Source organism: Aspergillus pseudodeflectus (genome assembly GCF_044049435.1).
Source record: "Aspergillus pseudodeflectus strain CBS 756.74 chromosome Unknown BJX68scaffold_1, whole genome shotgun sequence".
In the NCBI taxonomy this organism is placed as follows: Eukaryota; Fungi; Ascomycota; class Eurotiomycetes; order Eurotiales; family Aspergillaceae; genus Aspergillus; species Aspergillus pseudodeflectus.
Genome location: NW_027263777.1, coordinates 1,810,957 through 1,836,806, shown reverse-complemented (window position 1 = coordinate 1,836,806; position 25,850 = coordinate 1,810,957). Strand labels below are relative to the sequence as shown.

The 25,850-nt window shown below is 55.1% G+C and overlaps 11 protein-coding genes and 1 non-coding gene across 12 annotated transcripts; 9 read left to right on the top strand and 3 right to left on the bottom strand.

Moving 5' to 3' along the window:
- Positions 1–10: 10 nt before the first annotated feature.
- On the bottom strand, positions 11–1,224 carry BJX68DRAFT_251727 (Zn(II)2Cys6 transcription factor domain-containing protein; the record flags this gene model as incomplete). The annotated part of the gene is made up of 2 exons (XM_071042440.1): positions 11–1,113; positions 1,182–1,224. The coding sequence occupies 2 exons, from the start codon at positions 1,222–1,224 to the stop codon at positions 11–13; spliced, it is 1,146 nt and encodes a 381-aa protein (XP_070906054.1).
- A 241-nt stretch (positions 1,225–1,465) lies between these two features.
- BJX68DRAFT_251726 (Rhodanese-like domain-containing protein) lies at positions 1,466–3,052 on the top strand (the record flags this gene model as incomplete). The annotated part of the gene is made up of 1 exon (XM_071042439.1): positions 1,466–3,052. One exon carries the CDS (start codon positions 1,466–1,468, stop codon positions 3,050–3,052), a length of 1,587 nt encoding a protein of 528 aa, XP_070906053.1.
- A 2,421-nt stretch (positions 3,053–5,473) lies between these two features.
- BJX68DRAFT_223562 (class I SAM-dependent methyltransferase) lies at positions 5,474–7,586 on the top strand. Its single transcript, XM_071038166.1, has one exon. The coding sequence runs from the start codon at positions 5,738–5,740 to the stop codon at positions 6,920–6,922; it is 1,185 nt and encodes a 394-aa protein (XP_070906052.1). The 5' UTR covers positions 5,474–5,737; the 3' UTR covers positions 6,923–7,586.
- An 8-nt stretch (positions 7,587–7,594) lies between these two features.
- On the top strand, positions 7,595–9,806 carry BJX68DRAFT_223561 (uncharacterized protein). The gene is made up of 6 exons (XM_071038165.1): positions 7,595–8,492; positions 8,542–8,675; positions 8,727–8,879; positions 8,931–9,131; positions 9,206–9,331; positions 9,405–9,806. Exons 1-6 carry the CDS (start codon positions 8,260–8,262, stop codon positions 9,446–9,448), a joined length of 891 nt encoding a protein of 296 aa, XP_070906051.1. The 5' UTR covers positions 7,595–8,259; the 3' UTR covers positions 9,449–9,806.
- Positions 9,807–10,167: 361 nt separating this feature from the next.
- BJX68DRAFT_223550 (phosphate transporter) lies at positions 10,168–12,697 on the top strand. The gene is made up of 5 exons (XM_071038164.1): positions 10,168–10,537; positions 10,609–10,716; positions 10,774–11,105; positions 11,152–12,104; positions 12,164–12,697. Exons 1-5 carry the CDS (start codon positions 10,475–10,477, stop codon positions 12,526–12,528), a joined length of 1,821 nt encoding a protein of 606 aa, XP_070906050.1. The 5' UTR covers positions 10,168–10,474; the 3' UTR covers positions 12,529–12,697.
- Positions 12,698–12,859: 162 nt separating this feature from the next.
- On the bottom strand, positions 12,860–12,930 carry BJX68DRAFT_t5. The gene has a single exon. It is a non-coding gene; the product is annotated as a tRNA-Gly (tRNA).
- Positions 12,931–13,259: 329 nt separating this feature from the next.
- Positions 13,260–14,588, top strand: BJX68DRAFT_251722 (uncharacterized protein; the record flags this gene model as incomplete). Its single annotated transcript, XM_071042438.1, has 4 exons — positions 13,260–13,406; positions 13,441–13,510; positions 13,588–13,717; positions 13,757–14,588. 4 exons carry the CDS (start codon positions 13,260–13,262, stop codon positions 14,586–14,588), a joined length of 1,179 nt encoding a protein of 392 aa, XP_070906049.1.
- Positions 14,589–15,480: 892 nt separating this feature from the next.
- BJX68DRAFT_260756 (uncharacterized protein) lies at positions 15,481–16,012 on the top strand (the record flags this gene model as incomplete). Its single annotated transcript, XM_071043978.1, has 2 exons — positions 15,481–15,698; positions 15,763–16,012. 2 exons carry the CDS (start codon positions 15,481–15,483, stop codon positions 16,010–16,012), a joined length of 468 nt encoding a protein of 155 aa, XP_070906048.1.
- BJX68DRAFT_13970 (general substrate transporter) lies at positions 15,773–17,496 on the top strand. Its single transcript, XM_071036442.1, has 3 exons — positions 15,773–16,793; positions 16,853–17,105; positions 17,231–17,496. The coding sequence occupies exons 1-3, from the start codon at positions 16,034–16,036 to the stop codon at positions 17,343–17,345; spliced, it is 1,128 nt and encodes a 375-aa protein (XP_070906047.1). The 5' UTR covers positions 15,773–16,033; the 3' UTR covers positions 17,346–17,496.
- Positions 17,497–18,475: 979 nt separating this feature from the next.
- BJX68DRAFT_273974 (fungal specific transcription factor domain-containing protein) lies at positions 18,476–21,350 on the top strand. Its single transcript, XM_071047574.1, has 7 exons — positions 18,476–18,586; positions 18,634–19,238; positions 19,288–19,493; positions 19,636–20,055; positions 20,125–20,444; positions 20,520–20,614; positions 20,834–21,350. Exons 1-7 carry the CDS (start codon positions 18,484–18,486, stop codon positions 21,281–21,283), a joined length of 2,199 nt encoding a protein of 732 aa, XP_070906046.1. The 5' UTR covers positions 18,476–18,483; the 3' UTR covers positions 21,284–21,350.
- A 28-nt stretch (positions 21,351–21,378) lies between these two features.
- BJX68DRAFT_260753 (DUF2264 domain-containing protein) lies at positions 21,379–23,706 on the bottom strand (the record flags this gene model as incomplete). Its single annotated transcript, XM_071043977.1, has 3 exons — positions 21,379–22,525; positions 22,584–22,800; positions 22,854–23,706. The coding sequence occupies 3 exons, from the start codon at positions 23,704–23,706 to the stop codon at positions 21,379–21,381; spliced, it is 2,217 nt and encodes a 738-aa protein (XP_070906045.1).
- A 259-nt stretch (positions 23,707–23,965) lies between these two features.
- BJX68DRAFT_260752 (Six-hairpin glycosidase-like protein) lies at positions 23,966–25,628 on the top strand (the record flags this gene model as incomplete). The annotated part of the gene is made up of 2 exons (XM_071043976.1): positions 23,966–24,175; positions 24,240–25,628. 2 exons carry the CDS (start codon positions 23,966–23,968, stop codon positions 25,626–25,628), a joined length of 1,599 nt encoding a protein of 532 aa, XP_070906044.1.
- Positions 25,629–25,850: the final 222 nt, after the last annotated feature.

The following is a 25,850-nucleotide window of genomic DNA, read 5'->3' as shown; positions in this document are numbered from 1 at the left end:
CAATTGGATATCACATAACAGCCTCGGTAACCTGCTGAATCATCCCTCGCACCTCGTCCACGATGCGGAAGCAAGGCACCAGCCTGCGCGCCACGGGATGGTGCGGACATACATCCAGCGGGTCGCGGTCGACATTGTCGTCCTGCTTCCGTCGGCAGTGGCCCTCCGGGTCTGGACAAGATTCGTGCCCAACCATATGGCGATTCCGCTGACGCTGTGCAAATTTCTCCCCGAGTGCAAGAAGTCGCTCGACATCACTCTGTAGCCCGTGCATGACAAGCTCCTGCAGCTTGTCGGCGGAGATCTGTAAATCCACGACTCCCAGCCCGGAACCGAGATAGACGGTCGTCGGACGCTCCTTCCCAGCTTCCGATCCGTCATCGTCTTTCCTCCTATCTTTGTCGTTTAGCCACCGGAGGTAGTTTAAATATCCCGATGTGACTTCGAACATGAGATGGCCGATCAAGAGGACATTCTGCACGGTCACCCGCGGTGGCTTTGATACGTCATAACATATTGGACAGGTCAGCAGCCTTTCTGCAAGGGAGACGCCGGTGCGGAGTGCCAGAATGATGTCGTGCGACATGCGCGCTCGACTGAGACTCCGTGCTGTAGCTGAGACCTCTTCGTCGCACTTACACGACGGTGGCAGCGACACGGGCGAGACATATGGGTCCGTGTCCTTGGTAGATGCCCCAAGGATGTCGGTATCGTGCTCGTGCGGCGTTTGCCATGACTCTATAGGCAGTGCACAGAGATCGCTGTCGCCGAGCAAGAGCCCGCGGGGTAAAGAATCGAATCCGCAGTTCGCCGCGAGCTCTGAAGGGAAATACCCGCCGAAATCCCCGGAATCCATTATTCGCGGGATTTGTACGAGCGAAGAAACATGCGAGTGCGAGTGCGAATGGGAATGTGAGTGTGAGTGTGAGGAGCTCGACGTCGACGTCGAGGATCCTCCCCCACCTCCGGCTGTTGGCAAGCTCGCGCCATAGTCGACAGCGCGCTTCCTTGGCCTGCCGGGCGCTCCCTTGTCCTTGAACTTACACGTTAGCGACAGGCTGCGACAGCGTGCACATCCGCTCTTCTCCCCGGAGCACCGAAGCTTGCGTGCGCCTGGGGTCCTCGCGATCCCTGGTTAGTTTCAACGGTCTCCAATCTCAAGCATAGAGGGATCGGCTCACGGCATGTTTCGCACGACTTTCGCTCTTGCCGAGTGAGGCTCATACTCGGAGGATATTTATTTGGAGTGGGGAGTGGTTTTGTTTGATAATGGATCGTCTGGCAGGCGAAGCAGGAGCGGAGGTTGGAGACTGGAGTTGCGTGGTCTTGCGAATTTGGAGCTGCAATGGCGTCACTTGAGCCGAGCTGCAAGCGGGGAAGCCGCAGCAAAAACCTCCGAACAGATATAAAGTATGTATATAATGGCCGAGTAGATATAGCAGTCTTTCAGTCTCCCGCGCGCAAAATGGCCAAATCGATAACCGCCCGCGACCTGCGCCGGCACTGGGTAAACAAGCAGGAAATCGCCCTCCTCGACGTGCGCGAAGAAGGACCCTACGCCGAGTCGCATCCGCTATTCGCAATCAGCGTGCCCGTCTCAGAGATCGAGGTAAAGCTCCCTGCGCTGGTTCCTCGCCTGTCTGCACCGATTGTTGTCTACGACAATGGCGAGGGGTACGCCGAGCGGGCCATACCCCGCATTCTTGCCCTCGGGTATTCCGACGTCGCCATTCTAGAGGGCGGATTGTCTGCGTACGCTCTTGTCGGCGAGGTCTACCGCGATGTCGGTGTACCGTCCAAGGCATTTGGCGAACTCGTCGAAGCGATCAATCATACGCCGTCGCTCTCTGCGCGGGATGCGAAAAAGATCCTAGAGGATAGTGCTAGTGATGTGGCTGTACTCGATGCGCGCCGCTTCGAGGAGTACAGCACGATGAGCATTCCCCGTGGGCGCAGCTGTCCGGGTGGAGAACTGCTTTATCGCTTCTTCGAGGCCGTGCCCTCGCCGAAAACGACGGTCGTTGTCAACTGTGCAGGTCGAACGCGCAGTATTGTGGGCACCCAGACGCTGATCAACTCGGGGGTTCCCAACAAGGTGGTAGCGCTCCGGAACGGTACAATCGGGTGGACGTTAGAGGGCTTAGAGCTGGATACTAAGAAGACAGAGCGCGTCGCACAGCCATCGACCGAGGCATCGCAAAGGGCACGGGAGCATGCGACGGCTTGGGCCGACCACGTTGGCGTCACACTCATTGATGCGGATCAACTTGAAAGGTTCGCTGCAGAGTCAGATACCCGAACTCTATATCTGTTGGACGTGCGAGACCCGGAGGAGTACGCTCTTGGTCACCCGGTTCACTTCATAAACGCCCCTGGGGGCCAATTGGTACAAGCCACCGAAGAATGGGTCGGGGTCAGAGGGGCTCGCCTGGTGCTGTATGACACCGACGGGGTACGTGCACGCATGACCGCTAGCTGGCTCGTACAACTCGGATGGGAGGTGTATGTCTTGGACGAACCATCGACAGTGCCCGACAGCCTCTCGGTTTCGGCCACTCCCTCATGGAATCCCCCGAAAGGAGGAGTCATCACGATTGAGGAGTTTCAGAGCCTGAAAGATACAAAGACTATAATCGATCTCGCCCGAAGCCCGGCCTATCGCAAAGGCCACATCCCGGGCGCATGGTTCGCATCTGGTCCGGAGCTTGCTAGAGATCTGAAGAGTATTTCCCCCACCGACGGACCGATCGTGCTCACCTCGCCAGACGGTCGCGTTGCGGCAGGAAATATCGAGGAAGCCCGCAAGCTGGTCGGGACCGCAAGGAAAATATTGTACCTGGAAGGAGGAACTGCCGCCTGGGTGGCAGCTGGCCATCCACTCGAGACTGAGGGGCGGTACCTTTCGGAGCCGATCGACGTGTATAAACGCCCGTATGAGGGGACAAATAATGCTCGCGAGGCTATGCAGGGGTATCTTGACTGGGAATATGGACTTGTCGCGCAACTGGCGAACGATGGAGTCGCCGGCTTCCATGTTGTGCGGAAAAGATGATAGATTTTTATAGCTTCGGATAGGAATGGCGCCATACACCATTTTGGAGGGAATCAGGACACGCTACCTCATGAAGTACACTGTATCTGTATAATGCATGATCCTTCTGCTGCCGGGCTGGTTGGGCGTCATAAGACTTAGTGAGACTGCAATATCAGCCGCGGTAGCATAGTGGGGTCGTGCGTATTATCGCTCGTAGTAGAAGATGTAATTCAGCAATGTTAGATGCCGTCAAACGGCTACGGGCAATGAAAATGGCATGGACCTCGCTGTTATGCTGGCAGCTGATCAATGATCCCCAGCCACCATCCCTCACAAGCCGTCTCAGGGCACACTTTAGAGTTGGAACCAGGCCCGAGCCGACTTGCCTAGGTACCGAGGTATTCCCGAAGTTTCTCCAATAGATTCATGAAATGGAGGGTTCGGTCCCAGGGGACGAAGTGAGCAATGGGGTTCTTGGGGAGCTAACGGCCATGGAAAGAGGACATAGCCCACTGTCCTGCTTGCAAACCGCAATACCGCTGGCTAAGTCGTTGCTTGCCGTGCCTCTACATTTAGCATCCATCACCTACCGAGTGGCCACAAAGGCCAAATTGCTACGTCCGAAGAAGATATTCTAGCTCCGGTTATCCGCAACCATTCACGAGGGTTATATCATCAGAAGCTAGTGATGAGTGAGCACGACAGGCACAATGAATTGGAGACCATGCATCGCCAGCAGCTTCTCTAACCCACCACTAGGGTCCAAGACAGAGATAATTCCTTGCCAGGATCGAGCGGACCCGAGGTATCTTGCGTGTGTGCGGATGATGCTCCTCGGTGGCGTCAGTGGCGACTGCCCTGAAATAAGCTTATTTAGACATCGTCATTCAACCTTGATCGAGAAGAAGAGTCCACAGCTTGCATAAAGCTGTATACCAGCATTGTTTAGTCAATCCAGGATGCTCAGAGCATTATACGCAGCTGAGTGTGGCTGGGCTTGTTATGGCGGATCACGTGGTCGAGATAACATTTTTCAATGTTCGGGATGGAAAAAGCCAAAGAAAACCTGACTGGTACTTTCGGAGAACAGTGAGAAGCCCTGCGCGAGTTGGAGAAAGTAAGAGACTGCCACAGGGCGCGCTGAGTCTCGTCAGTGTCGCCGCTCGATCGGGAGAGCGGAAAACGGAAATCTTCCATGCATCTCAATGCACTACCAACAAGGTAGTAAGTATCCTTCTCCAACAGCAATCCGGGACATTTTCAAAGTTTTCTGTCGAGATGGAGGCGGGCTAGCGTAATCCCAGCTGACTTGCAAGGGTTCTGCAATGCGATACTGAAAGAGGTAAAAAAGACGAGGCGCGCAGAGTCGACAACCAACCGTATGCGCAGGAGAAATATCCATAGGAAAAAGCACGTTGCATGGCACGGAAACCGATATCGCGATGTTGTGATCGCCAGGTGGAGAAGGGTCTGATGACGCAGACTCGCACGACGGCTGGACTTGCGGCATATGTAACGCGTGACAACCTGGGTCGTTTGTATGGCCGGATGGCACAGCAACATAAAACAGCCGCTTTGCCTTCGAAAAGAGCCATAGGCATTCGTTAGCCGTGCCCTGGGTAACTGCCGGATATACGGCTCTGAAGCCCTGTGGATTAATCAGCTGGAGCTCTTTCTGCAGCGGATGCTCGGGTCGAGGCGGCACCAGGCGGAGAGAGCTTCCTGTTCAGGCACCCTGACATTAGTAATGACATCCGGTCTCCGGCGTGCTCACAGCGAGTCGTCACTGAACGGGTATAGAAGCGGGGAACCAAGGGTTAAAGGGATTTAACCAGCAAAAATCTGGAAGCTCGTATGTCTCCGAGAGTCCGAGTCCCGACCTGACTGATCCCTATAGGGCAAGGGTAATGACGAGGGTCCTTCGAGAAATGGGGCCAACGCCACACCCGACCAACCATATCGCAATCAGGAACAAAGTGACCGTCTGACTGCCGATCAAGCCCTGAACGCCAAGACACATTGAATCCTCGAAATATAGCGTCTTTCGCTCCAGATGACAGTTTAAAAAAAATGAAAGAGCTGCCAGCGACCCGCGGACACTGCGGTATAGTCCTCTCAACGTGCATTAGTAGATCGTAGTAGCGAGCTCGTATTGCAGGTAGTGCCATATGCAGGTCTGGCTTCTCCAAGTGTCGTGAGGGGAGGTCGGCGACGTGGCTAGCAAATATTGACTCATAGACGGCAGGACGCAAACAGCACCAGTGACCAGTCGGTCAGCAGAAAAAAAGCCTTTGGACCAAGGAATCTGCACCAAACTATGGGCGGGATGAAGGTTCCCGCTCATCCAGTGTCTTTCCACCGCTTCCGACTCATCCGGTGCCGTCCAGATCTGGTGCCATAACCCACTCCAGCTACCACTACTAACTGCCCAAGGCAGGTCATATGGTAAATCCGTATAACTCGGACCGGTTCAGAGCGTCTTCATTTTCGTGCTCCAAGAATGTCGAAAAAGAAAAAAAATTCTCTCACACGGCGCACCTATAAATTCGGCTCTGCCCGTTGTTGCTCCGGACAGCGTTTCCGATGATATGTTTGCCAAACCATAATAGCATTAACCCAGTGTTTCTTCCCCTGTCGCTGACGTGACCTTGTTTTTGACGCACTCTTCAGAGTCGCTGCCTCCACGAAAGAACTCCTAACACAATGGCTGAAACGCAGACAGTTTTGGCGTCGCATGAGTCTGGACGAAGCTCTGAGAGCGCAAGCTCTGTGGATATCGTCGCAAACGAGAAGCAGAAGCTGGCCACTGCTGGACTGTCGCACCCTCAACCAAAAGGCCTTCCAGACCTCCGCAATTCGGCGTCACCAAAGCGATGGAAAACATTCTGGAAGTCGTTCCGATATCTGCAACACCTGACACCGAAGCAAGTCGACGATTTCATGGCGTCATATGTAATCTATAACCTCGATTGGTCCGACGAGAAACAGATGGTCGAGGTTCTGGGTCCGAATTACCAGGCCAAGGTTGGAGATTGCCTCCAGGCGTACTATGGAGTGTTGAATCACCTGTGCGCGCTTGGCGATGTCGAGAAAATGTACATTCCGCCGTTCATGAGCAGCAAAGCGACCGTGCGCGAAAATCAACTGCTGTATGAAGAGTCAATTGCGCAAGATATTGGACTAAAACCTGGCGATCGCGTGTTGGACTTGGGATGCGGTCGCGGCAGAGTCGCAGCACACATGACGCAGTTCTCCGGAGCGCAGGTCACGGGGCTCAACATCGATCCCAACCAGGTCGCCCAGGCGACTTCCTTTAACAAGCAACTCGGCTTCGACTCCAACTCCTTCGTCGTCCAGGACTTCAACACCCTCCCGCTTCCCTTCGCCGACAACAGCTTCGATGCCTTTTACCAGATTCAGGCTCTCAGTCTGTGCAAGGACCTCTCCGCTCTCTTCCGCGAGATTTATCGAATCGTCAAGCCCGGTGCCAGGATCTCCCTGCTCGACTGGGTCAGCTTCCCCGAATATGACCCCTCGAATGCCGAACATGCCGAGCTCATGCGTCGGGTGAAGCCGCTCATTGGCGCCGTGGGGACCCCCACCCCCGAGATTCTGGAGACAGCTCTTGCGGAGGCCGGGTTCACAGTGTTACGCTCGGACAACGCAAGCGTGGGCGGGTTGCAGGCCCCCTTGATCGACAAGGTTGATTTGTACTTCCGCTCTATGCGACAAGTTATTCTCGGCCTCGTCAAAACACACGTGCTTCCTCGCCATTTCAAGACCTTGATCAACCGGCTGTGCCTCGATGGACAGGCGTTCGTCAAGATGGACACGATGCGACTGATTACAACGAGCTACCGCATCATCGCAGAGAAGCCGGAGCAATAGAACTGTCTCGACATGGTCCTGCCACCGAGTGCTGTTCTCATGCAGGGTCCGATGGTTGGTCACGACGCGACGCGACTTTTCGCGTCTGTCGTCAGCTTCCCCAGTGATCCGAGGTTTTCCACCAACGCCTGAATATTGACGACGATGGACATGCACATTCACTTCCCACGTCACCGCCGTTAGCTATCAAACATCCAATCTCCGACATCTCGCGTATCCCGTGCTTGGAATCCTGCCGCTTTTCGATGGTTCGACGGCTCAGCCTCGGCGCTTGAGAGCTTCAATTGCGGCACACAACATTGGCTCGCGAGCTTTATACATACAATAGACTTTGAACGGCGTTCTAGAAAAATCCTTCGTTCTTCGACGGGCCCTATGGGACCTGTTCCTTGCTCATGCTGCGTGGCCGCGAGCTCTGGTTGGACCCCGGGCTCCGGTTGGACCCCGGGCTCCGGTCTCTGCTTGACGGTCTGCGGATCACTCCATAGATCTTGCGTTCAGTCCCTGCCCTTTTCAAGCTTTGATCATCGTTGAAACCGGTGTTGGTCTTGCTGCATGGGTTATTTTTGCTTTTCTGGGCGGTTGGTTTCAGGATACCCTGTTGGAGTGGGCTGTCCCTATACATAGAGCATATATACTAATGTAATGATTTCTATTTTAAGAACGATCACAAAAGTTGGAGTTGGAGAGTTGGGAATTTGAACGGAAAAACAGTGAAAGAAACTGGGAGTGTCGGAGTGACACGTCAAAGAAGAGCTCCCTGGACGATCGCGAAACCGACGCTTATCTCGCTACGGACCAGCCAAGAGAAGCAGAAACACCACGCTTGAGGACGACTAGTCTGCATCGCGACTAGGCGATATCAGCTTCCAGAACTCCCACGAGGCCGCGGGTCAACGACATGTTCCAACTTTAGTGGCCCAAACTCACAGCTGCAGCTCCACCGGTTGGCTGGGGACAAGCCTTCGATCGCAGCCATCCATTTGAGCACGTTGTGTCGAGCGCCCCGCCCTGTAGGCTGCTTCCAGCTCTGCGGCTGTTCATCTGCATCCTGCATGGCTCAGGTCACTTCCATGCTATCCGTGCCAAATTAACGCTGTCGGCTGGACCTCTCTATCGGGTTCAATTCACTTAGCTGCCCCTCCATCCTGTTTGCTCCGTCAACAATGGCCTGGTGTTGTGAACGAGACTGGGGATGATGAGCTTACTTAGGACCTCTAACACTGCACTCATTTTGCTCCCCCTCCTCTTTCATACTTGCCGATCAGCCTGAGGGGATCCGCAAGATCGTCAACTTTTTCACCGACCTCTCATCAGTGTTCTTCTCCCTACCCACCATGTCGCATCAGCCTTTCTTGCATGAGGCCGACGACTGGCCTCTCCCCGCTAGTCGCAGAGAGAGCACCGTTTCATCGTCAACACGCTCTTCAGGGTCTCTCAGCTTCGTCTCGTCGCCTCCCTTTTCGCCGTCTCTCGGTCCTTCTGTCTTTTCATCCCCGGCTTCCCGACCGAGGGAAGGCTCCGTGAATGATGAGGTCGCCCGATTGCCCCTCAATCCCGCCGTGACAGTGTACGTCTCAGAGCCTCTCGAATTATGCTGCATGGCTAATCGGTTTCAGATCGTTCGTACGAAGCAATAAACTATTCAAGCTGCGCTACACATTCATCAATATCCGCAAAGATTTTACCGGGGCTTTGAAATGTCTGGAGCTCGGCGGAGGTGTTGGACAACAGAATGCTTTTCTACACAGCTGTGAGTGACTTACAACTTTCGCGGATACGTGCATCTGCTAATATGCTACAGTCAACACAACGAGATTACCTGTACCGCACTTGGAACACCCGAAACTCCCAGGCGAAGACTCCCTCCGCATATCCTTTCTCGACGAGCAGACCGTACAAACAGGAACAACCGTATTCGCAACACAAATATCCTACACTTTTGAAGATTGGACAGGTGAGCATGGCCCTCCAACTACAAATCTACCACCGCTGAACGAACTTCTAGATTGCGTACAATTCCAAGAACTCGTCCTCGCCTCGAAACTCGTCTTCATCGCTGGCATCGCTGAAGCCAAGTCCAAGGGGCGGGGGGAAGAGTGTATCAGCCAGAATTTACGCATCCTCCGCGGCCATAGTGGCAAATTGGTCATGCTATTCTTCGCCAACTCGCAACGCAAGGAGCGAAAACGATACGTCTCCATCCCACGTACGTTTCCCTGATTCTTTATGGTTAATCTGAAACCCATCAAGGATATTAGAGCTGACCCGTGCACGACCCAGTCTCCTGTATTGATAGTGTTACCCCTGGCAAGAACTCCCGACGGCCGGTTGTCCTCCAGCTCCAGCCGAACTTCGACCATTTAGCGCAGATGAAGACGCTACAGCTCCAGTTCTTGGATGAACAAGGTATGTGGCTGCGATGGGCCGTTCTTTCGAACCTGGTTGGGGAGAGATAGGCTAACACGTGGTCTGTCATTAGATCAAAAGGCGTTTTGCTCATTCCTGACGGACAATTTGCGGTGACGGCGTCGGCTTATCTTTCTTTGTTTGGGACCTCTTCCGTTTCGTTTTAGCTTAGCATTGGGATACCAGGGTCGCGTTTGCCAGTTGCATTTGGTTCTTTGTCTTTACCGGAGCGCGGCGGAGTCTCTCACGGGCACTGTATTATTCTCACACCTCACATCTTTATCACATGACGGGATCATGACCTCGATTTCAAGTATTGCTGCCGCCTCAACTTTCTTCACCCTCGGCGTAAACCTTGTAGACGAGATGTTTAAAATTTGCGTTAATTTGCGCATGGCTGGAACTCGCGAAAGTTCGGAAACTGCGGCAAAGAGCCTTCATCTCCCAGGACGTCGGCTAAAAACGCAAAACACCCACGCTCCAGGCAAACCCAATCCTCATTGAGCAGCGATCCCTGTCTTTTGTCTTCTGATCGGAGGTTGAGTCGCCAATGGGTGTCGTGAGTGACAAGTGGAGCCTGGCCGAGTCACAGCGCCTGGAGATCGAGGACAAAGGCACGTGGGGCGAAGAATTGGTCCCTGGCGCTGCTCCATGGATGCACTGCGCTCCACCAAGCAGCGGGAGCTTTTTTAGCCTCAATCCTTCTGCCCAGCTGCCCAGCCTGTCCAGATCCAATGATGACAAGCACGAGGCCCTCCCCTCCCACCAACCTTATCCAACCGCAACAGAAATGCCCTCACAAAGGCACCGCCGCACGCGCAGCCTTGACCCAACCCCCACCCTCGCCCCCGCCCCAGCAGCACTCGACATGGACGATTCCCATCGCTCCGGCCCTGCACGGGCGTCGAGTAGTAGCATGACTCGGCGGGTATATACTCTCGCAGGGCATGGGCTGACCTCGGCGTCTTGGACGGTTCTTCGAAAGTGCTTCGAGAATCTTTTTCTCCCTCTTCACCATCCCTTGGCCACTGCCCTGCCGTCGTGGCATGCGTCAGATCTAATGCTTCGCTCGTCAAGACTTTCTTGTCGCTAAAACTTGGGTCGCTGGATTTGTTCCCACGGTTGTGTTACTGATCGCCCACCATGAGTAAGTTTCGCTCTCGGTTGTACAAGACCGATCGAGCGCGAGACTTTGAACATGAGCAGGTACGAACTGGCACGGATTGCGATTTTTATTCCCTTGCTGGCTTTCGGTACTGATTGAGTGAGTGGTACAGGACCGGCAAGTGCGCACGCGACAGATTTACGAAACTATCGACCGACAGTCGTTCCAATGGGTTGTTGTATTGGTCGCCGGAGTCGGATTCTTCCTCGATGGATACACGGTTAGTCTCGTCGCAATAGGCATCTGCGGGCGCAAAGCTGATGGAATCTGTGTTTAGCTCTTCGCTAGCAACATCGCCCTCCCCATGATCGCATACGTCTACTGGCCCGAGGAAACCTCCTCTTTCCGGCTCACTTGCATCAATATCGCTACACTCGGTGGGACACTGCTTGGACAGGTGTTATTCGGATATCTTGCGGATCGAAACGGGCGGAAGAAAATGTACGGTGTTGAGCTGGCGCTGTTGATCGCATCGACATTGGGCGTGGCCATGTCTTCGACTGGCCAGAACGGGAGCATGAGCGTCTTCGCCTGGTTGGTCTGGTGGAGGATTATTGTTGGGATAGGTGTGGGAGCGGACTATCCTCTCAGTGCTGTCATTACATCGGAGTAGGTGTCTCGATCGCAAGTTGCACGGAAAATGCTGACCGTTTAGATTCGCTCCGACCCGACATCGCGCCCGAATGATCGCATCCGTCTTCTTCATGCAACCGCTCGGTCAAATCGCTGGAAACGTCGTCTCTCTCATCGTGGTCGTCGCCAGCAAAAAGCAGGGGTTCGACGATATCACCCGCACCGTCGATGTAATGTGGAGATGGGTAGTTGCAATCGGAGTCGTACCTGGGGTCATCGCAACTCTCTTTCGATTCTTCATCCCCGAAAGTCCTCGCTTCCTCCTCGAGATCGAAGACGACCCAGTCCAAGCCGAGTTCGATGCTACAACACTCTTCAGTGATCCAAACTCCCCCGAAATGGAAGACAACTTCAGCCACGTCAACAACATCAACCTCATCGCGCCCTGGAGCGAAATCGCCCTTCCTTCGCCAGCCCTCGCCACAAACTCCATCGCCCTCACCGTCCACTCTAACGACGAAACCGAACGCTCCCCGTCACAGACCCAATTCATCCAACCCGCAACCCTAAACTCCCACTGGCGTCTCTCCCGCCAGGACATCATCCAGTACTTCTGGACAGAGGGCAACTGGCGCACACTCGCGGCGACTTCGCTCTCCTGGCTCCTTCTCGATTTTGGCTTCTACGGTATCGGTCTCTCGAGTCCGCAGTTCCTTGCTAAGACATGGGACTCGCTAAAGCTCAGTGGGCCCGCTCCGCCGTGGATGACGGATGACACGGGAGCCACGGATATCTACACCATGTTCCAGGATAGCTCGACGCACTGCCTTATCATTCTCAACACGGGCAGCTTCATCGGCGGTATCCTCCTTCTCCTCTTCATCCACAAACTCGACCGTGTCAGTCTGCAGAAATATGGCTTTCTCGCTCTCGCCGCACACTTTATTGCGCTCGGAACCATGTTCATCACCGTCCACAAAGAAGGCCCCGTCGCCGTTGCACTGTACATCCTTGGCCAGATCCTTTTCAACTTCGGTACTGCTCTTCTCCCCCCTTTCCCTCTCCCATTCCCTTACATTAACAAAACTATCCAGGCCCCAACGCAACAACATACATAATCCCCGCCGAAATCTTCCCAACCCGCTACCGCGCAACCTGCCACGGGATCTCCGCCGGCGCCGGAAAACTCGGGTCGATCCTCATCCAAGTCTTCTCGGCATACTACAAGTTCGGGACGGGCCCCGGCGACGACCAGACGATCCGGCACGGATGGATGCTGATCGTGTTCAGCGCGTGCATGATCATCGGCGCTGCCGTTACGCACTTCTGGATTCCGCCGGTGCAGCGGAGGGAGAGGGATGGGAGGGGGAAGCTTTGGGGTGGGAGGACCGAGACGCTCGAGACGCTGGGGATGGGGAGGCAGGGGTGGCGGAGTCGGTTTGTTGGGTTGCGGAGGTAAACCCGTTGTTTTTCTTGTTGATAATAAGATAGAATGAGTATGCGTGGGAGGGTGTTTGAAAGTTTTTAGATTGGGTGGCGTGGTCCTTTTTTTCGTGTTGTTGCTCGCAGGGCTGTACATATATTTTCGCATGCGCGGTGATACCCGGTCAAATTTATGTGTTGAAGACTCAATCAAAAATGTCGAACTCTATGAACTAAGCTTCAATGTTAAGAGCGGTATTCAGTAAAACGATCAGAATACCTTACTGAAAAGGTTAAAGAGCAAGAAATCAAGGAAGGAAAAGGTTCAACAAGAGGGAGTGATTTTTCTCCGCAGGAAAAAAAGAGAATGCATCATCCGTGAATCGAACACGGGCCTCGTCGATGGCAACGACGAATTCTACCACTAGACCAATGATGCTAGTTGTTGAAAACATTGTGATACTTTAAACCTATATAGCATATAGCAAAGAGTACCTATCAGGACGTTCGTCTATTTTCCATCACAGTAGAGCGGCTGGCATTCAGCATTCAGTCCAGATTCGTCTCATGATGATGGCAATCTTAAGCGAGAACGCAGAAGAGCATCCTATGTAGGCTTCTATTATCAACAATAGTAGCCAGATACTAGGTAGCTACATGCGGTGGAAGGCGGAGGATGCATTCCTTCTTAGGCGCCCGAATAAACTCCCACCGCGTCGCTCCTGCCGTCTCTACTTCCTCCGGCTGCCATCCGCGCTCCTCAACAAAATGCCCATAATCAAAGCGCGCTGCATGAACTACGACGATGTCGCATGGGCCAAATGCGACGAAATATTCGAGCCATGGAAGAAGAAGATCTTCGAACGCGACGTGCTCCGTGAAGTTGGCCGCTTTGTTGACAAACACCATGGCGGGGTCCCCGACGAACTGTTTTCGCCTACGATTCAAGGATGGCGGTGCAGCTGTGATTCGATTTCCGATTCCTGGAACCTCGATGTTTCCCGAGGAAAAAGTCCAACGTGAAGTCGCTGTTATGAAGTTGCTGGAATCTTTCAACTCGTTTCGTGTTCCCCTGCGGAAAGCCCAATCGGCCTAGGCCCTTTTATTATCATGGAGTATATCAACCATGAAGGCGATTTCATCGACGCGCTCAATATACCTGGTCGCTCACGCGACGATAGGCCAATCTTGGACCCCAACGTGTCTCGGGACAGACTCGAAACGGTGTACAGCTAAATCGCAGACGTTATGCTCCAAGTCTCAAGACACAAATTCTCGCAGATCGGCTGTATTGGCAAGGCCGATGAAGACGACGAGTTTGACGATGCTTGGATAGTCAAGCACCGTCCTCTCACATTCAATATGAACGAGCTTGTCCAACTCGGTGGAGTCGATCCTGCGCAGCTCCCGCAAAAGGTCTTCGAAACGGCTTCATCCTACTACCAGGCATTGGCGGAAATGCACATGATCCATCTGGCCTCGCAGCGACATGATGCGATTGACTCTGTCGAAGATTGCAGGCAGAAGTATATCGCGAGATGCCTATTCCGCAAGATCACCCGAGAACACAAGCTCTGCGACGACGACTCCGGCCCCTTTCCTTTGTTCTGCGACGATCTTCGGCCGGGGAATGTTCTTGCGAATGAGAATCATGGGATGACCGGCGTGGTTGACTGGGAGTACACTTACGCAGCGCCGACCGGATTCGCTCATAGTCCGCCCTTTTGGTTACTTCTCGAGCTTCCAGAGTTCTGGGAAGGTGGTTTGAATGACTGGACCGAGCATTACGAGAAGGTTCTACCAACCTTTCTGAAAGTGATGAAAGCCAAGGAAGATTCAGCAATTGAGCGAGGCGCTCTGAAAGAATGTGATCGCCTGTCGCATCATATGTTGAAGAGCTGGCAAAGCGGCGATTTCTGGCTCAACTATGCCGCGAGGAAGAGTTGGGCGTTCGATATGATTTACTGGGCCAAGATCGACAGGCGATTCTTTGGCGATGGCGACCTTGACGATCGAATATCGCTTCTGACCGCGGAGGAGAGAGGAGCAATGGATAGTTTTGTGGCGAACAAATTGAAGAGCATTACCTCCCCTTGATGACCTGTTTCTCCTGCTCCCACCATGCATAATCCTTGCCCTGATGATACATACTCACACCGAGAGACAAATCTGGTCATGGGAGACTCAGACGAGCATTGACAGGTGACGCGGGAGGACCTCCCAGGCAAAATTCCTTTTCGAACACCAGTTCAGGCTCCGGCTCGTCTGCAATGAGCTCCAGAGGAGCGGCGATATGACCGCAGATCCAGTCTGAGCGGCTTAGCGGGCAAATTTCGACATTCGCTGGCTCGCTACAGGGACTTTGATATCCATAGACGTCAGATACCTGGATCCGCACGGTGATGCGTTCTCGGGACTGTAAGGAATGCTCTAATGACCATGGAACGAGAATGGAACTCGGCGAGGTACAGACAGCCGTTGAGTGTAACGTGCCTTCCAGTGGCTCGTGCACGGGCAGCTCAACCTCGTACTAGGCCTGTATGAATGTGGTCATTGGCAATCCTCCACCAGAGGCGCGGCCGGGTTTCCTGGACGCCGAGGGTATCGGTGTGGCGGTAGTGCTCAAAGCGAACGTCGACTACTGTAGCCGGCTTGGTCGATGTGTGACGAGCGGAAACACAGTCAGCAATAATGGCATGAGGAAGAAGTTCGGTCTCTCAAAGCCAATGAGGGTAAATGAGGGCCCGGAGGGTTTCTGACTCGGCCGACGAATCGTCCACCCCTTGAATGAGAAGCAAAGTTGGCGCATCGGATACCGGACGAACTGGGCCCGACAGGACGCGGGGGATGTGGAGAAGTTACCAACCCTTGCAATCTGGGGCAATGGAGCCATCATGATGTGGAGATTATAATCAGACTGTTTTCCCGCCTTATTTCTGTTCTTTGAATACAACATATAGGAACACAGTTCGTCCAGTTGCTCTTCGTTATGCAGTCTAAGCCCACCCCCGATATCGTCCACGCAGAAAATGTGTGCGACGATTCCATTCCAAATGACAAGGCGCTTCAAGACGCCGCAACCCGCGGGCAGGGGCTGACGGGATACGAAACCCTGACCCCGTGGGAAACGATGAAAAAGTTCAAGGCATGCACAGCCTACGTATTCGTTGCTGCCTTTGCTGCTGGCGCAGATGGTTATCAAATTGGGTTTGCCATCCTTGCATGACCTGAATGACCAGGATTTGGGGTACGTGATAACTAACCCGTGCAGACTCAACGCCGGCATCCTCGCCAACCCAGGATTCGTGGAGCAATTTGCCACAGAGACAACAGCAGCCGGCAAGCCCGCCATTGCTGCGGATATCATGGCCGGCTGGGGCAGCATCCTGCCGGTCGGCCAGTTCCTCGCCAACATCTCGCTCCCCTTCTTGTCCGCGCGCTATGGACGCAAAGCGGCATTTGCAGTCTGCTGGACGTTCCTGGCCGCCAGCATCATAGGCGAGGGCCAGTCGCGCCGGTGAGAACACTGGCTCGTGGCCAAGATGCTCGCTGGCATCGGACTAGGCTGTCTTCAGTGCACGTTGCCAATGTATATTGCAGAAGTCGCTCCCACGCGCATCCGTGGCATGGTCCTCATGACATATAACCTCTGGTGGACCGTTGGAACCTTCTTCGCCTACCTGGCGATGGAGCGCCTCTCCGAGGTGGACACCCACGACTGGCTTACCCCGGTCTACTCGCAATGGGCGCAGATTGGGCTGATGGGTATTATCTTTCTTGCACTTCCCGAGTCCCCGGCATGGGCAGTGGGGATGAATCACCGCGCAACTGCTCAAAGGTCGCTGCGCCGGCTGTACAAGGGCGTCGAGGGCTTCGACGTCGACCACCAGGTTGAGGTCCTCGCCATGCTTGCGAACCACGAGGCCGAGGTTGCTGCCACGCAGAAGCGCGAGAAGTGGTACGCTGTATTCCGCGGCACTGACGGCTTTCGAACAATTGTTGCGCTGTGGACCATCGTCTCGCAGCAGTTTACCGGCCTCGTCCTCTTCTCCACCTTTGGGGCGTACTTCTTCCAGCAGGCTGGGGTCGGCGATCCGTTTCAGATAAAGTGCATTACACTGGGAATCAAGCTTGTGGCAGCCATAGCAGTCGTCTACGTTGCGGATACCGTGGGACGGCGCCTGATCAGCTGTACAGGGTCGACGGCGATGTGGACGACCAGCCTTCTGGTTGGGATCCTGGGCGTTGTCCCGCGCGTCAAGGCAGTCAATTATGTCTTTATCCTATTTGCGGTCATTTGGAGTATGTAGCCCGCCCCACGTTTGCTCAACTATATCCAGCTCACGCAGGTTACCATCCAGATATCGGCCTGACCATGACCGGCGCGACGGGCTGGGGCTTTATCGGCGAAATCTCATCGCAGCGACTCCGGCACTACACCTCTGGGGCAGCTGCTGCAGTCAACTGTGTGATCAACATAGCCATGAACCAGCTGGTCCCGCACATGGTCAACGAAACCGCGTGGAACTGGAACCTGAAGGCCGGGTTTTTCTACGCGGGCGTCGGCCTTCCCTTTGTCGTGGGCATTTGGCTTCTGATCCCGGAGACAGCAGGGTAAGTCGAGACCTACTCCTTCCTCCGACTTATTTCCTGTTTTGATTGGGACCTTTGAAAGTCTACAATTATTCCTGTCATATCGCGAAGAACTCTTGCTAATGGATGGTCACTTGTGCGTATAGGCGATCCGCTGCGGAGCTGGACGAGCTCTTTGAGCGCAAGATTAAGCCGTGGCGGTTTAAGCAAACTGAGACTGCTACCCAGCGTGCTGTTGCAACTAATCAGATCCACGAGTAGATGGATGCGTACGGGCGTCCGTCAAGATGGTGTAGAGTGCTATTGGCCTAAGCCTTGTGAGGGCAGGGGATTCTACGTGACGGCATAGGATAATTGACTGGATTCATTGACAGTCGCAACCTCGCTCAGTCCTGGTGTCCTGTTTACCTGATTTAAGATTATTATGGTAGTTTATATGCATCTGGGGTGTAAGCCTCACTTGTAACTCGAACTCCATACTCCACGATGTTGTGCACCCACATTCTTCTGGTGCCAATGCGGAAAGAAAGGCAGATAAAAGACGCTTGCTCGGGGGTCAAGCAATTGCACGTTTCGAGCTGGCACCTCCAGCTGCGACTTGACACTCCCATAGGTCGCCGTTGGGGAATGTGGTCCCGCCTGCGCAGTGGCTCCCTAGAATGGACGCTGGCGGGGTCACCTGATTGGATATTCACCAGTAATAACCACCGCATGTCCGTTATCAGGCATGAGATGCCCAACTTGACAGCTTTCTAGTCGGCTGCTAATAAATCCGGTGCGTTTAGCGTTGATATCAACGGTGCAGGCAGGCACTGGTCATGTCGTGACCCACTGAGGACACAGAAGGGGCTCGAGGGCATTGATACCTAGGATCGCGGGGTGTAAGTTGGAGGCAATGACCAACCCTAGAGGGAGTCCAACAAGGTTCTCCAGGGCAGATTCTGCGGTTGGCCAGGCCGGGCAGCGGACGATTGCATTCCGATGCAGTCCACACTTGACGACCAGGTTGCCGCCAGTCCTTCTTTGGTAAGGTTTACGAGACTGAATGCGTGCGGGGAACTGGAAGACCCTGACTGATCCCAGGTTTCCGAAGCTCCAGCAGGCATTGTCCGATTTCCACCTCTTACCCATTCCAGCCCGCCTACATGCCCCTATATTCCTCGACATTTCCTATGGACGCTGCCCCCAGGAGCCCAAAGGCCTCCGACCTGCCCTCAGTAGGACCCCGGCACGCCCCAGCCCCAGCCCCAGCTTCTCTCTATCCGACACTGACTTCATGATCCAACATTTTAGTGCGATGGATGCCGCCGACGGAAATTGCGCTGCTCCAGAGAGTGGCCGACGTGCTCCCACTGCAAGCGTCTGGGTATGGCCATCTCCGTACAGCACATAATAGTCGATGCTGAAGCATAGGTTCAAAGACTCGCGATGCACATATGAATACCAGAGGAAGAAGCCAGGCCTCAAAGGTGGCGTGGTCGACACTTTAACCCGCCGTGTCGGTGAGTTTAACTGGAGATTTCTTATGGCCATGGCTAACGCAGCATAGAAGCTCTCGAACATGCCATGTATAGTTCCTCTAGCTCCCATGTCACGGATGCGCGCAGGGCGGACACGGTTTCTGAGGAACTCAGGTCCTTGCGTGAGATTCTCTCGGCCTTTACACGCGACATTGCACAACTCACCCGCTATCCAACTCAGTCCCCCGAAACAATGCTTCATGCGCATGTTCGCGACCATGACCCTGCGCTAGAGCGTCCGGAGAAGCGGATCCATCTCGACTCCGGCCAGGGTCCGTCACTAGATGCTGCCATTGACCGGGGCAGCAGTATCCGTACGCTGTTGGAAAGCCCAGAGGTCGTCGCGGCGCTGCTAGACGCATATTTCGACATCATCCACCCCTGGATCCCAATTCTGCACGAGGTCCGATTCCGCTCACGAATCGCCCACAACCCGGAGCGCGAGGCGTGCGGGATCATTCTCCACGCCATTCTCGTCGCTGCGCTACGGTTTGTGGATCTGAAGGGACTGATCGGGCTCGGACCAATACCACAAGACGAGGTTGCCCGATCGAGGGACTATGTTGTCCTCAATGCCATGGCCGACCTGCGGCTGGAGAATCTCCAGGCACTGATTATCGTCGCATTTACTGATGTAAGCTCAATCTCATTAAAAGTCATGTCATACTTACACCGAGGTATAGATTGGCCAGGGCGAGACGAGTAAAGCATGGCCCACCATCGGCTCCCTGACGAGAACTGTCCAATATCTGCATCTCAGCGTTGAGGACACGGACAAAGACCAGCGTCCCGGTCTATTGCCGAATTTGCCCTCGTTACCTGCACCGGACACTTGGGTCGAAGAGGAGGAGCGAAGGCGAGTTTTTTGGAGCGTGTTCCTTCTAGACCGGTGTGTTTATCAGCTCAACTCGCATATACATCCACAAGATTGATGCTGACATGGTTGCTATAGATTCTGTTCAATCACAACAGGGTAGGTCACCACCAACGGCTGAAGACTGGTAGTATACTATATAGCTGACTCTAAGCAGATGGAACGTGAGCCTCACAGCCGACGACATCTGTCGACGCCTGCCGATTGACGGCGGACTCTGGGCCCGCAACCAGCCAGCCGTCACCCCCTACCTGGGCATCTGGGACCACTCCGCCGCCAAAATCGGCCACACCATTACATTCCTCCCGTCCAAGTACGAGGCCCCCTCCGAGAAAGCCACCGAAGCCGGCGCTGCAAAGCGCTTGAACGATGCCCGAAGCTCTCCGCCCGGGCAGACCACCTGCATGGGCTCGCCCGAGATGACCAGGATCGGGGCGTTTGCGTACTACATTGAGTCGGTCGAGTCGCTGAGCCGGATCAATGCGTACTTTGTGCAGCAGAAGATCGACTTTGCGGATCGGGAGGATGTGTTGAGCTGGTTGACGCGGTTCAAGGAGTTGGATCTGCGCTTGGTACAGTGAGTTTACTTGCATTTCTTTTCAGTCAGCCCTAGACGACCGAGTTCTTATATCCAAATGGTCCCTAGTTGGAAAATGTTCCTCCCTACCAAATGGAAAGACCCCAACGTGAACCCCAACCCGGCAACAACAGCCATGGACCCCAACATGACCCTCGCCCACATCACACACAACACCTCCTCGATCCTCCTGCACCAGCGCATTGCATACCCACGCCGTGCCATCAGGCACCTCCGGCTGCCGAATGCCTGTAGCGCCGATACATGCTTCGTCGCCGCGACCGAGACCGCGAATATCACGACCAAGTATCTAGAACGTGCGCCAGTTGCGCGCGTCCTCGCTCCCCATTTTGCCATTTGTGTGTTTGTTAGTGCGCGTGTTTTGTTGGGTGAGTACCCTTGCTTGCAGATATCTACCTGAATTTATCTTCGCATATCACGTTGTTATGCTGATGCCGACATAGTACACTCGCTATACTACAAGGTAGACCTCGTGCCGGAGTTCGGGACCCTTGTCAACGCCCTCGACATAATGGATAAGAGATGGATCGGGCGTCCTGTGGAGACAGGCTCCCTACCCGGCACCTCGCTGGCAGGGTCTCTCGCTAGCCAACTCCGGGTGCTTTACAATCTAAGCGAGAGAGACCCCGTAGACCGAGTCCTTGTCCTACTTGAGCAAGAAGAGCCTCATGCGGCCGGGGCTGAGCAGGATACTACTTGCTCCACCCCACTACCGATAGGTTGTCATCCTGAGATAGGTCGCTCACCGCGAAGCCAGGGCGGTCACCTGTCTGGAGACTCCGCCGAGCTGTCGAGGATCTTTGGCGAAACAAGAGCACGCCGAGTCCGTCCCGCCAAACGTTGTAGAGAGGGAGATTGGGTCAGCAACCAGGGATTGCCAAGTGCCCAAGGGACTCAGGGTACCCCTGCCGCGCTCCTCTCGCCAGCGACGCCACTCTCATTCTCAGCAGCGGGCGGGGGTGGAGACATGCAACCTGGGCCTCCGCCCGTAGTACCTCGTTCAAACGTTCTTGGTACGGAAGAAGGAGCAGTTGACGAGCTCTCGGCGATTTCGCACGGTCTGTTAGATGAAAGCTTTCTGGAGATGAACCGGATTATCAACTTTGACGACTTTATGTTTATGACGAATGTCGAGGAGCTGGGCCGGGCAGGGCCGGAATGGCTTCCGGGTCTTGATGACAGCCATGAGGCCAACGCAGAGTCATAAGACTGTTTTAGCTGCTTGAGAAATGGGAAAGTGTCAATGTGAATTAAACCCCCGCTCTCCAACCAAGAGCTTAACCTATGACAATTCCATTCAAACTATAAAATATCCTTGGACAATTCAATATAGTCCCCCGGGCCTTCGGCACAAGAACCCCCAGAACGAGACCCAATCCGAACCTGCGGCTGATCCAACCACCTCTCCTGAACTGTCCTGCCACCACCGAGCTGGAGTTGTCTCCGACCATTCGCCTCGCTCGAAATCGCAAACACCTTGGTTACCAGCCAGACCTCCGCGCCGGCCGTCACGTCCCACTCTGCGTGCTCGATCACGGGGCACACTGTGCGCGGGGCGGCGAGATTCGTGTTGGCTTCTAAATCGATGACTTGGACTGTAGACGTCGGAGACATTGTCCTAGGTGAACGTGGAGGTGTATCTGGTCGGGGTTCGCGGACGGGTGTCTCGGTCGAAATACCAGATGCCCCGGCGCGGGTAAATGCCACAGCGCCACCGCCACCACCGACGGCGCCTGCTCCTGCTAACCCTGTCCCTTGCTGCTGCTGCGGCTGCTGATGCTGGGGCCGAGGATCCTTCTCAATCGCAAACCCACCTTCAATGGTATGCAGCGTCCCGAGCCCCTGGCCGCGCACGGTAATTCTGTGAACCCGCACGTGCCAGTCTGGCCATCTGCCCGACGGCGGAACGAGGGTCGTCGTGACCGAAACCTGGCGATCCGCCCACGGGTACCACTGCGCAGAGACCACCGTGAGTTCCTCGCATGTCTGTCCCGCCGGATCGTAGTCCCGAAAATGGACACGGACACGGGCAGTGCCAACCCGCGCATCCGTGCAGAGCGTCTTGGTCGCCCAGGTCTCGGTGCCGTCGCGGCTGAGGAGGAGGGCGTTGTCCGGAGCGATCTGGGCGGGGAGGGTGGCGCCGACGGTGAGGGAGAAGGGGAAGGCGGAGGAGTAGGCGAATTTGGAGTACTTTGCCGTTGTGTTTTTAAAGGCCCGCTTTAGGTACTGCGAGGGGTTGAGGAGGAAGTGGTGGTTTCCTGCGGGGTGGTTGCAGAGGATCTGGCGGGGAGCGGCGAGGTAGAGGACTGGGGAAGCGGTGGTCTGGGGGTGATCGCTCTCGGGTTCGGTCCAGAAGCTGCTGGTGCTAGATAGGGCGACGACAACGAGGGACTTTAAGGCCCAGTAGACTGACTGCGAGGAGGTGTAGCCCTCGCTCAGAAACATGTTGCTTTTGAATCGGTTAGTTGGGGTATAGTTAGTTGAAACGCGTATGCTGTGCGACGTACGGATACAGCCAGCCGATATTCAGTGTCCCGTCGGCGTGGAAAATGTCGGTAGAACGCTTTGCCCACCAGCGTACATGTCTTAATAAAAGCCCTTTGACTGTCCCCGGCTTATCAAGAGGGGAGGGGAGGCAATCGACCTCGGCGAGCGCAAGGGCAGCGAAGAACCCGGCACACGCAAAGCGATACGTTAGAGATCGACCAAAGGGAATTGCAGCACCTAAAATGGTTCAGTTAGAGCCATTGGTGGTGGTGGTGGGATTAGATACAGACCTTGTTCATCGAAATACCGCCAGAAATCCTGTCCAAACTCCCTCGCCTGCTGACGGTATTTTTCGGCTCGTTGGGGATCCAAATCAGCAGCAAACTTGACATAGAGCAGCTGGCTAAACTGGATAGCAAAGCTCCCCGAGTAATAATCCGCCTGGCGCGACCAGAACCTCTGGTGCCTCTTCCCTGCCGCCTTGAACAGCTCCTCCTCCGTCGCAAGCACCTCGTCTGCGTTCGGCCAGATCCCATCACTCGACCAGCCATGCGAGAGATACATGGCGTCCAGCTGCGCAAGATCCTGCTCCATCTCCTCCTGCAGCTCATGGACAGCAACCCCACACACCTTGATCAGCGCAACACTCGCCATCACCCGGAACCACAGCCAGTTGGAAACGTGCATTTGCTTCCCTTGGATCGAGCGCAGCCAGTTGGCCACGTTGGTCTTGGTCCGGGCGTCGAAGCGATCCCACAGTCCCTCCCGGGGCGCCGCGAGCAGCGCAAAGGCGACCATCTCGGCCTCGACCATCCGCTGGTCCCTGTCGGAGATGGGGCCCCAGTATTCCGCGTGCTCAGGGTCTGTGCCGGCGGCGAAGCCGTGCACCCACGGCTGCAGGAGCTCATCGAGGGGCGACGCCCCAGCATGGAGCAGCGATGCGACAACAAACAGCGGGCGGGCGAACCCTTCGAGCTCTGCTGCGGTCTCGTCGAAATGGGTCCCCACGGCGACGGGGATATGGATGCGGGCGCAGGCGGGGGAGAAATAGGGTAGCAGAGGGGCGATTAGGGCTCTACTCGCCCGCACGACATCCTCGCGGGTGCGCAACGGGTTGTCGGAGAAACCTGGTAAGGGCGGCATGGTTGCGGTGAGTTCGCAAGGGTGGCACGCTGTGTATGTGGTTAGCGATTTAAGAAGGGTTGGAGACGGATTTTGACCAGAAAGTTGGAGTAGACACGACGGCAGCTTGCCCGATCCCCGCGGTGGTGAACTTGTGCATCGGAAACCGGACGAGTGCGGGCCCCGACCGATACTGTGGGTTCCCATAAAGTACACGGTCGATGTAGATAGTCCAAAGGTCCAGGATGACAGACGAGCAACAGCAGTAGCTGCAGCAAAAATGGCACCAAGCACCGTTTTGAACGGCTCCAGCAAACCGGCGTGGCCAAACGGCCATGCGAATGGTTTCAGCCACGCGAAGAAAGCCGAAGCTGGCCTGAAACCAGTAGCAGCACAAACTGCCTCAGGACTGGGCATCCTCAGTCAGCTATATTGCGAGAACATCACGGCCAAGATTCTGCGAGTGGCTGAAAGCTGCCTGGAAAATAATGTGCGTGTCACGGAGATGCTGATGGTAACATGATGACTCTTCTAACTTAAAAACCATACCATAGGACCCTCCGACCTTCTACCCCGAACTCGTCCCCCAATCCGGCGAGAACAAAGGCCAGTACAGCCGTCGGCCAATGCAGTTCTGGACATGCGGCTTCTTTCCCGGCAGCATTTACCTCCTCCTCGAGCGAGCCACGAAATACCCCGAGACCATGCGGCCCCGTCACTCGCAGCTTCGCATTGCCCAACTCCGCGAGACCCTGCGCGCCATCGGCCACAAGTGGTCCGAGCCTCTACATAGCACGGCGTACCGGACAGACACCCACGATCTCGGCTTCATGATCATGCCGCATATGCGAGCAAGGTGGGAGCTTCTCCACGACGACGCGGCGCTGAGCACCATCTGTACCGCGGCGGCCAGCCTATACTCGCGCTTCAACGCCCGGGTCGGTGCCATCCGCTCGTGGAATCACCTCACCTTCCAGCGGAATGTTGATATTCGAGACGCCGAGACCAACTTCCTCGTCATCATCGACTCGCTGTGTAACCTAGAGCTCCTTTTCTATGCGGCAGCGCACGCGGGCTATGAATACCTCGCCACTGCGGCTATTACCCATGCGAAGACTTTGCTAAAGACTCACCTTCGCCGCGAGACACCGCTCAATTTGACGTCGGGCATTCATGGCTATAACGGGCCACTCTATAGCAACTGCCACGTCGTCAACTTCTCGCCGGCAACCGGCGAGGTCAAGGAGATTCGGACTGCGCAGGGGTACGCCCCCGAGTCAACCTGGTCGCGTGGCCAGGCGTGGGCGATTCTCGGATACGCACAGGCATACTCCTGGACAAAAGATGAGACGTTTTTGTCTGCCGCCTGTGGTCTGGCGGAGTACTTCATCTTTCGCTTGGAGACTGCACCGGACTGTGTGGATGAGCTTGCAGAGCCAGAATCGAACCCCGACCCAGACTGCAAGGGCAGCCAGACTGCGCCTAAACGAAAAGGACGATACGTCCCGCTCTGGGACTTTGACGCACCAATCCAAGACCCCCAGGCACCAATCCGCGACGTGTCCGCCGGCCTCATTGCGGCAAACGGGCTGCTCGTCCTCTCGCAGGCGTTGACCTGGCGTGGCCGACACGCGCCAGCGAGGTGGTACGCGGATAGCGCGATTCGGATTGTCGGCGACACTCTTGCTCTCGCCACGGCCCGCGAACAGGCATGTCTCATACCGGATCCAGTTGGTGGTGTCAAGGGGTTAGCGGTGTGTGAGAGTGGAAGTGGGAGTGAGGCACTGGCAGACTGCAAGCCCTTTGCAAGCATTCTGACAAGCTCGACAGTGAGCTGGAACGATCAGAACATCAACGCCAGCGCTAATCACGGGCTGGTGTATGCGGACTACTACCTGCTTGAGTTTGGGAATCGGTTACTGGGGTTGGGATTTAGATCTTGATTTAGAATAGAGTGTGGCGCGCAACGCAGTCAGTGGCTGAGGGCTACCATTACTCTGCAGTGTCCCGGGCTAAAACTGTTCCGTACAGCAATATGTCCCTATTCCTGACTGGGTGGCCAAGCCCGCTTGTCCCGGACGATCTTGGTCCAGGCACACGCTTACTAGATGCATAATCAGATAAACAGCAAGAAACAAGCAAGGAAGAAAGTCTCATCCATGTGT

Coding starts and splice junctions, on each gene's coding strand:
- BJX68DRAFT_223550 (XM_071038164.1), top strand. CDS start 10,475: ATGAGTAAGTTTCGCTCTCGGTTGTACAAGACCGATCGAGCGCGAGAC. Junction 10,717..10,773: donor TCTTCCTCGATGGATACACG/GTTAGTCTCGTC, acceptor ATCTGTGTTTAG/CTCTTCGCTAGCAACATCGC. Junction 12,105..12,163: donor CCAGATCCTTTTCAACTTCG/GTACTGCTCTTC, acceptor AAAACTATCCAG/GCCCCAACGCAACAACATAC.
- BJX68DRAFT_13970 (XM_071036442.1), top strand. CDS start 16,034: ATGCTCGCTGGCATCGGACTAGGCTGTCTTCAGTGCACGTTGCCAATG. Junction 16,794..16,852: donor CCTATTTGCGGTCATTTGGA/GTATGTAGCCCG, acceptor GTTACCATCCAG/ATATCGGCCTGACCATGACC. Junction 17,106..17,230: donor CTGATCCCGGAGACAGCAGG/GTAAGTCGAGAC, acceptor TTGTGCGTATAG/GCGATCCGCTGCGGAGCTGG.
- BJX68DRAFT_223562 (XM_071038166.1), top strand. CDS start 5,738: ATGGCTGAAACGCAGACAGTTTTGGCGTCGCATGAGTCTGGACGAAGC.
- BJX68DRAFT_223561 (XM_071038165.1), top strand. CDS start 8,260: ATGTCGCATCAGCCTTTCTTGCATGAGGCCGACGACTGGCCTCTCCCC. Junction 8,676..8,726: donor GAATGCTTTTCTACACAGCT/GTGAGTGACTTA, acceptor AATATGCTACAG/TCAACACAACGAGATTACCT. Junction 9,132..9,205: donor ACGATACGTCTCCATCCCAC/GTACGTTTCCCT, acceptor TGCACGACCCAG/TCTCCTGTATTGATAGTGTT.
- BJX68DRAFT_273974 (XM_071047574.1), top strand. CDS start 18,484: ATGCTGAAGCATAGGTTCAAAGACTCGCGATGCACATATGAATACCAG. Junction 20,056..20,124: donor TTGGATCTGCGCTTGGTACA/GTGAGTTTACTT, acceptor AATGGTCCCTAG/TTGGAAAATGTTCCTCCCTA. Junction 20,445..20,519: donor TAGTGCGCGTGTTTTGTTGG/GTGAGTACCCTT, acceptor ATGCCGACATAG/TACACTCGCTATACTACAAG.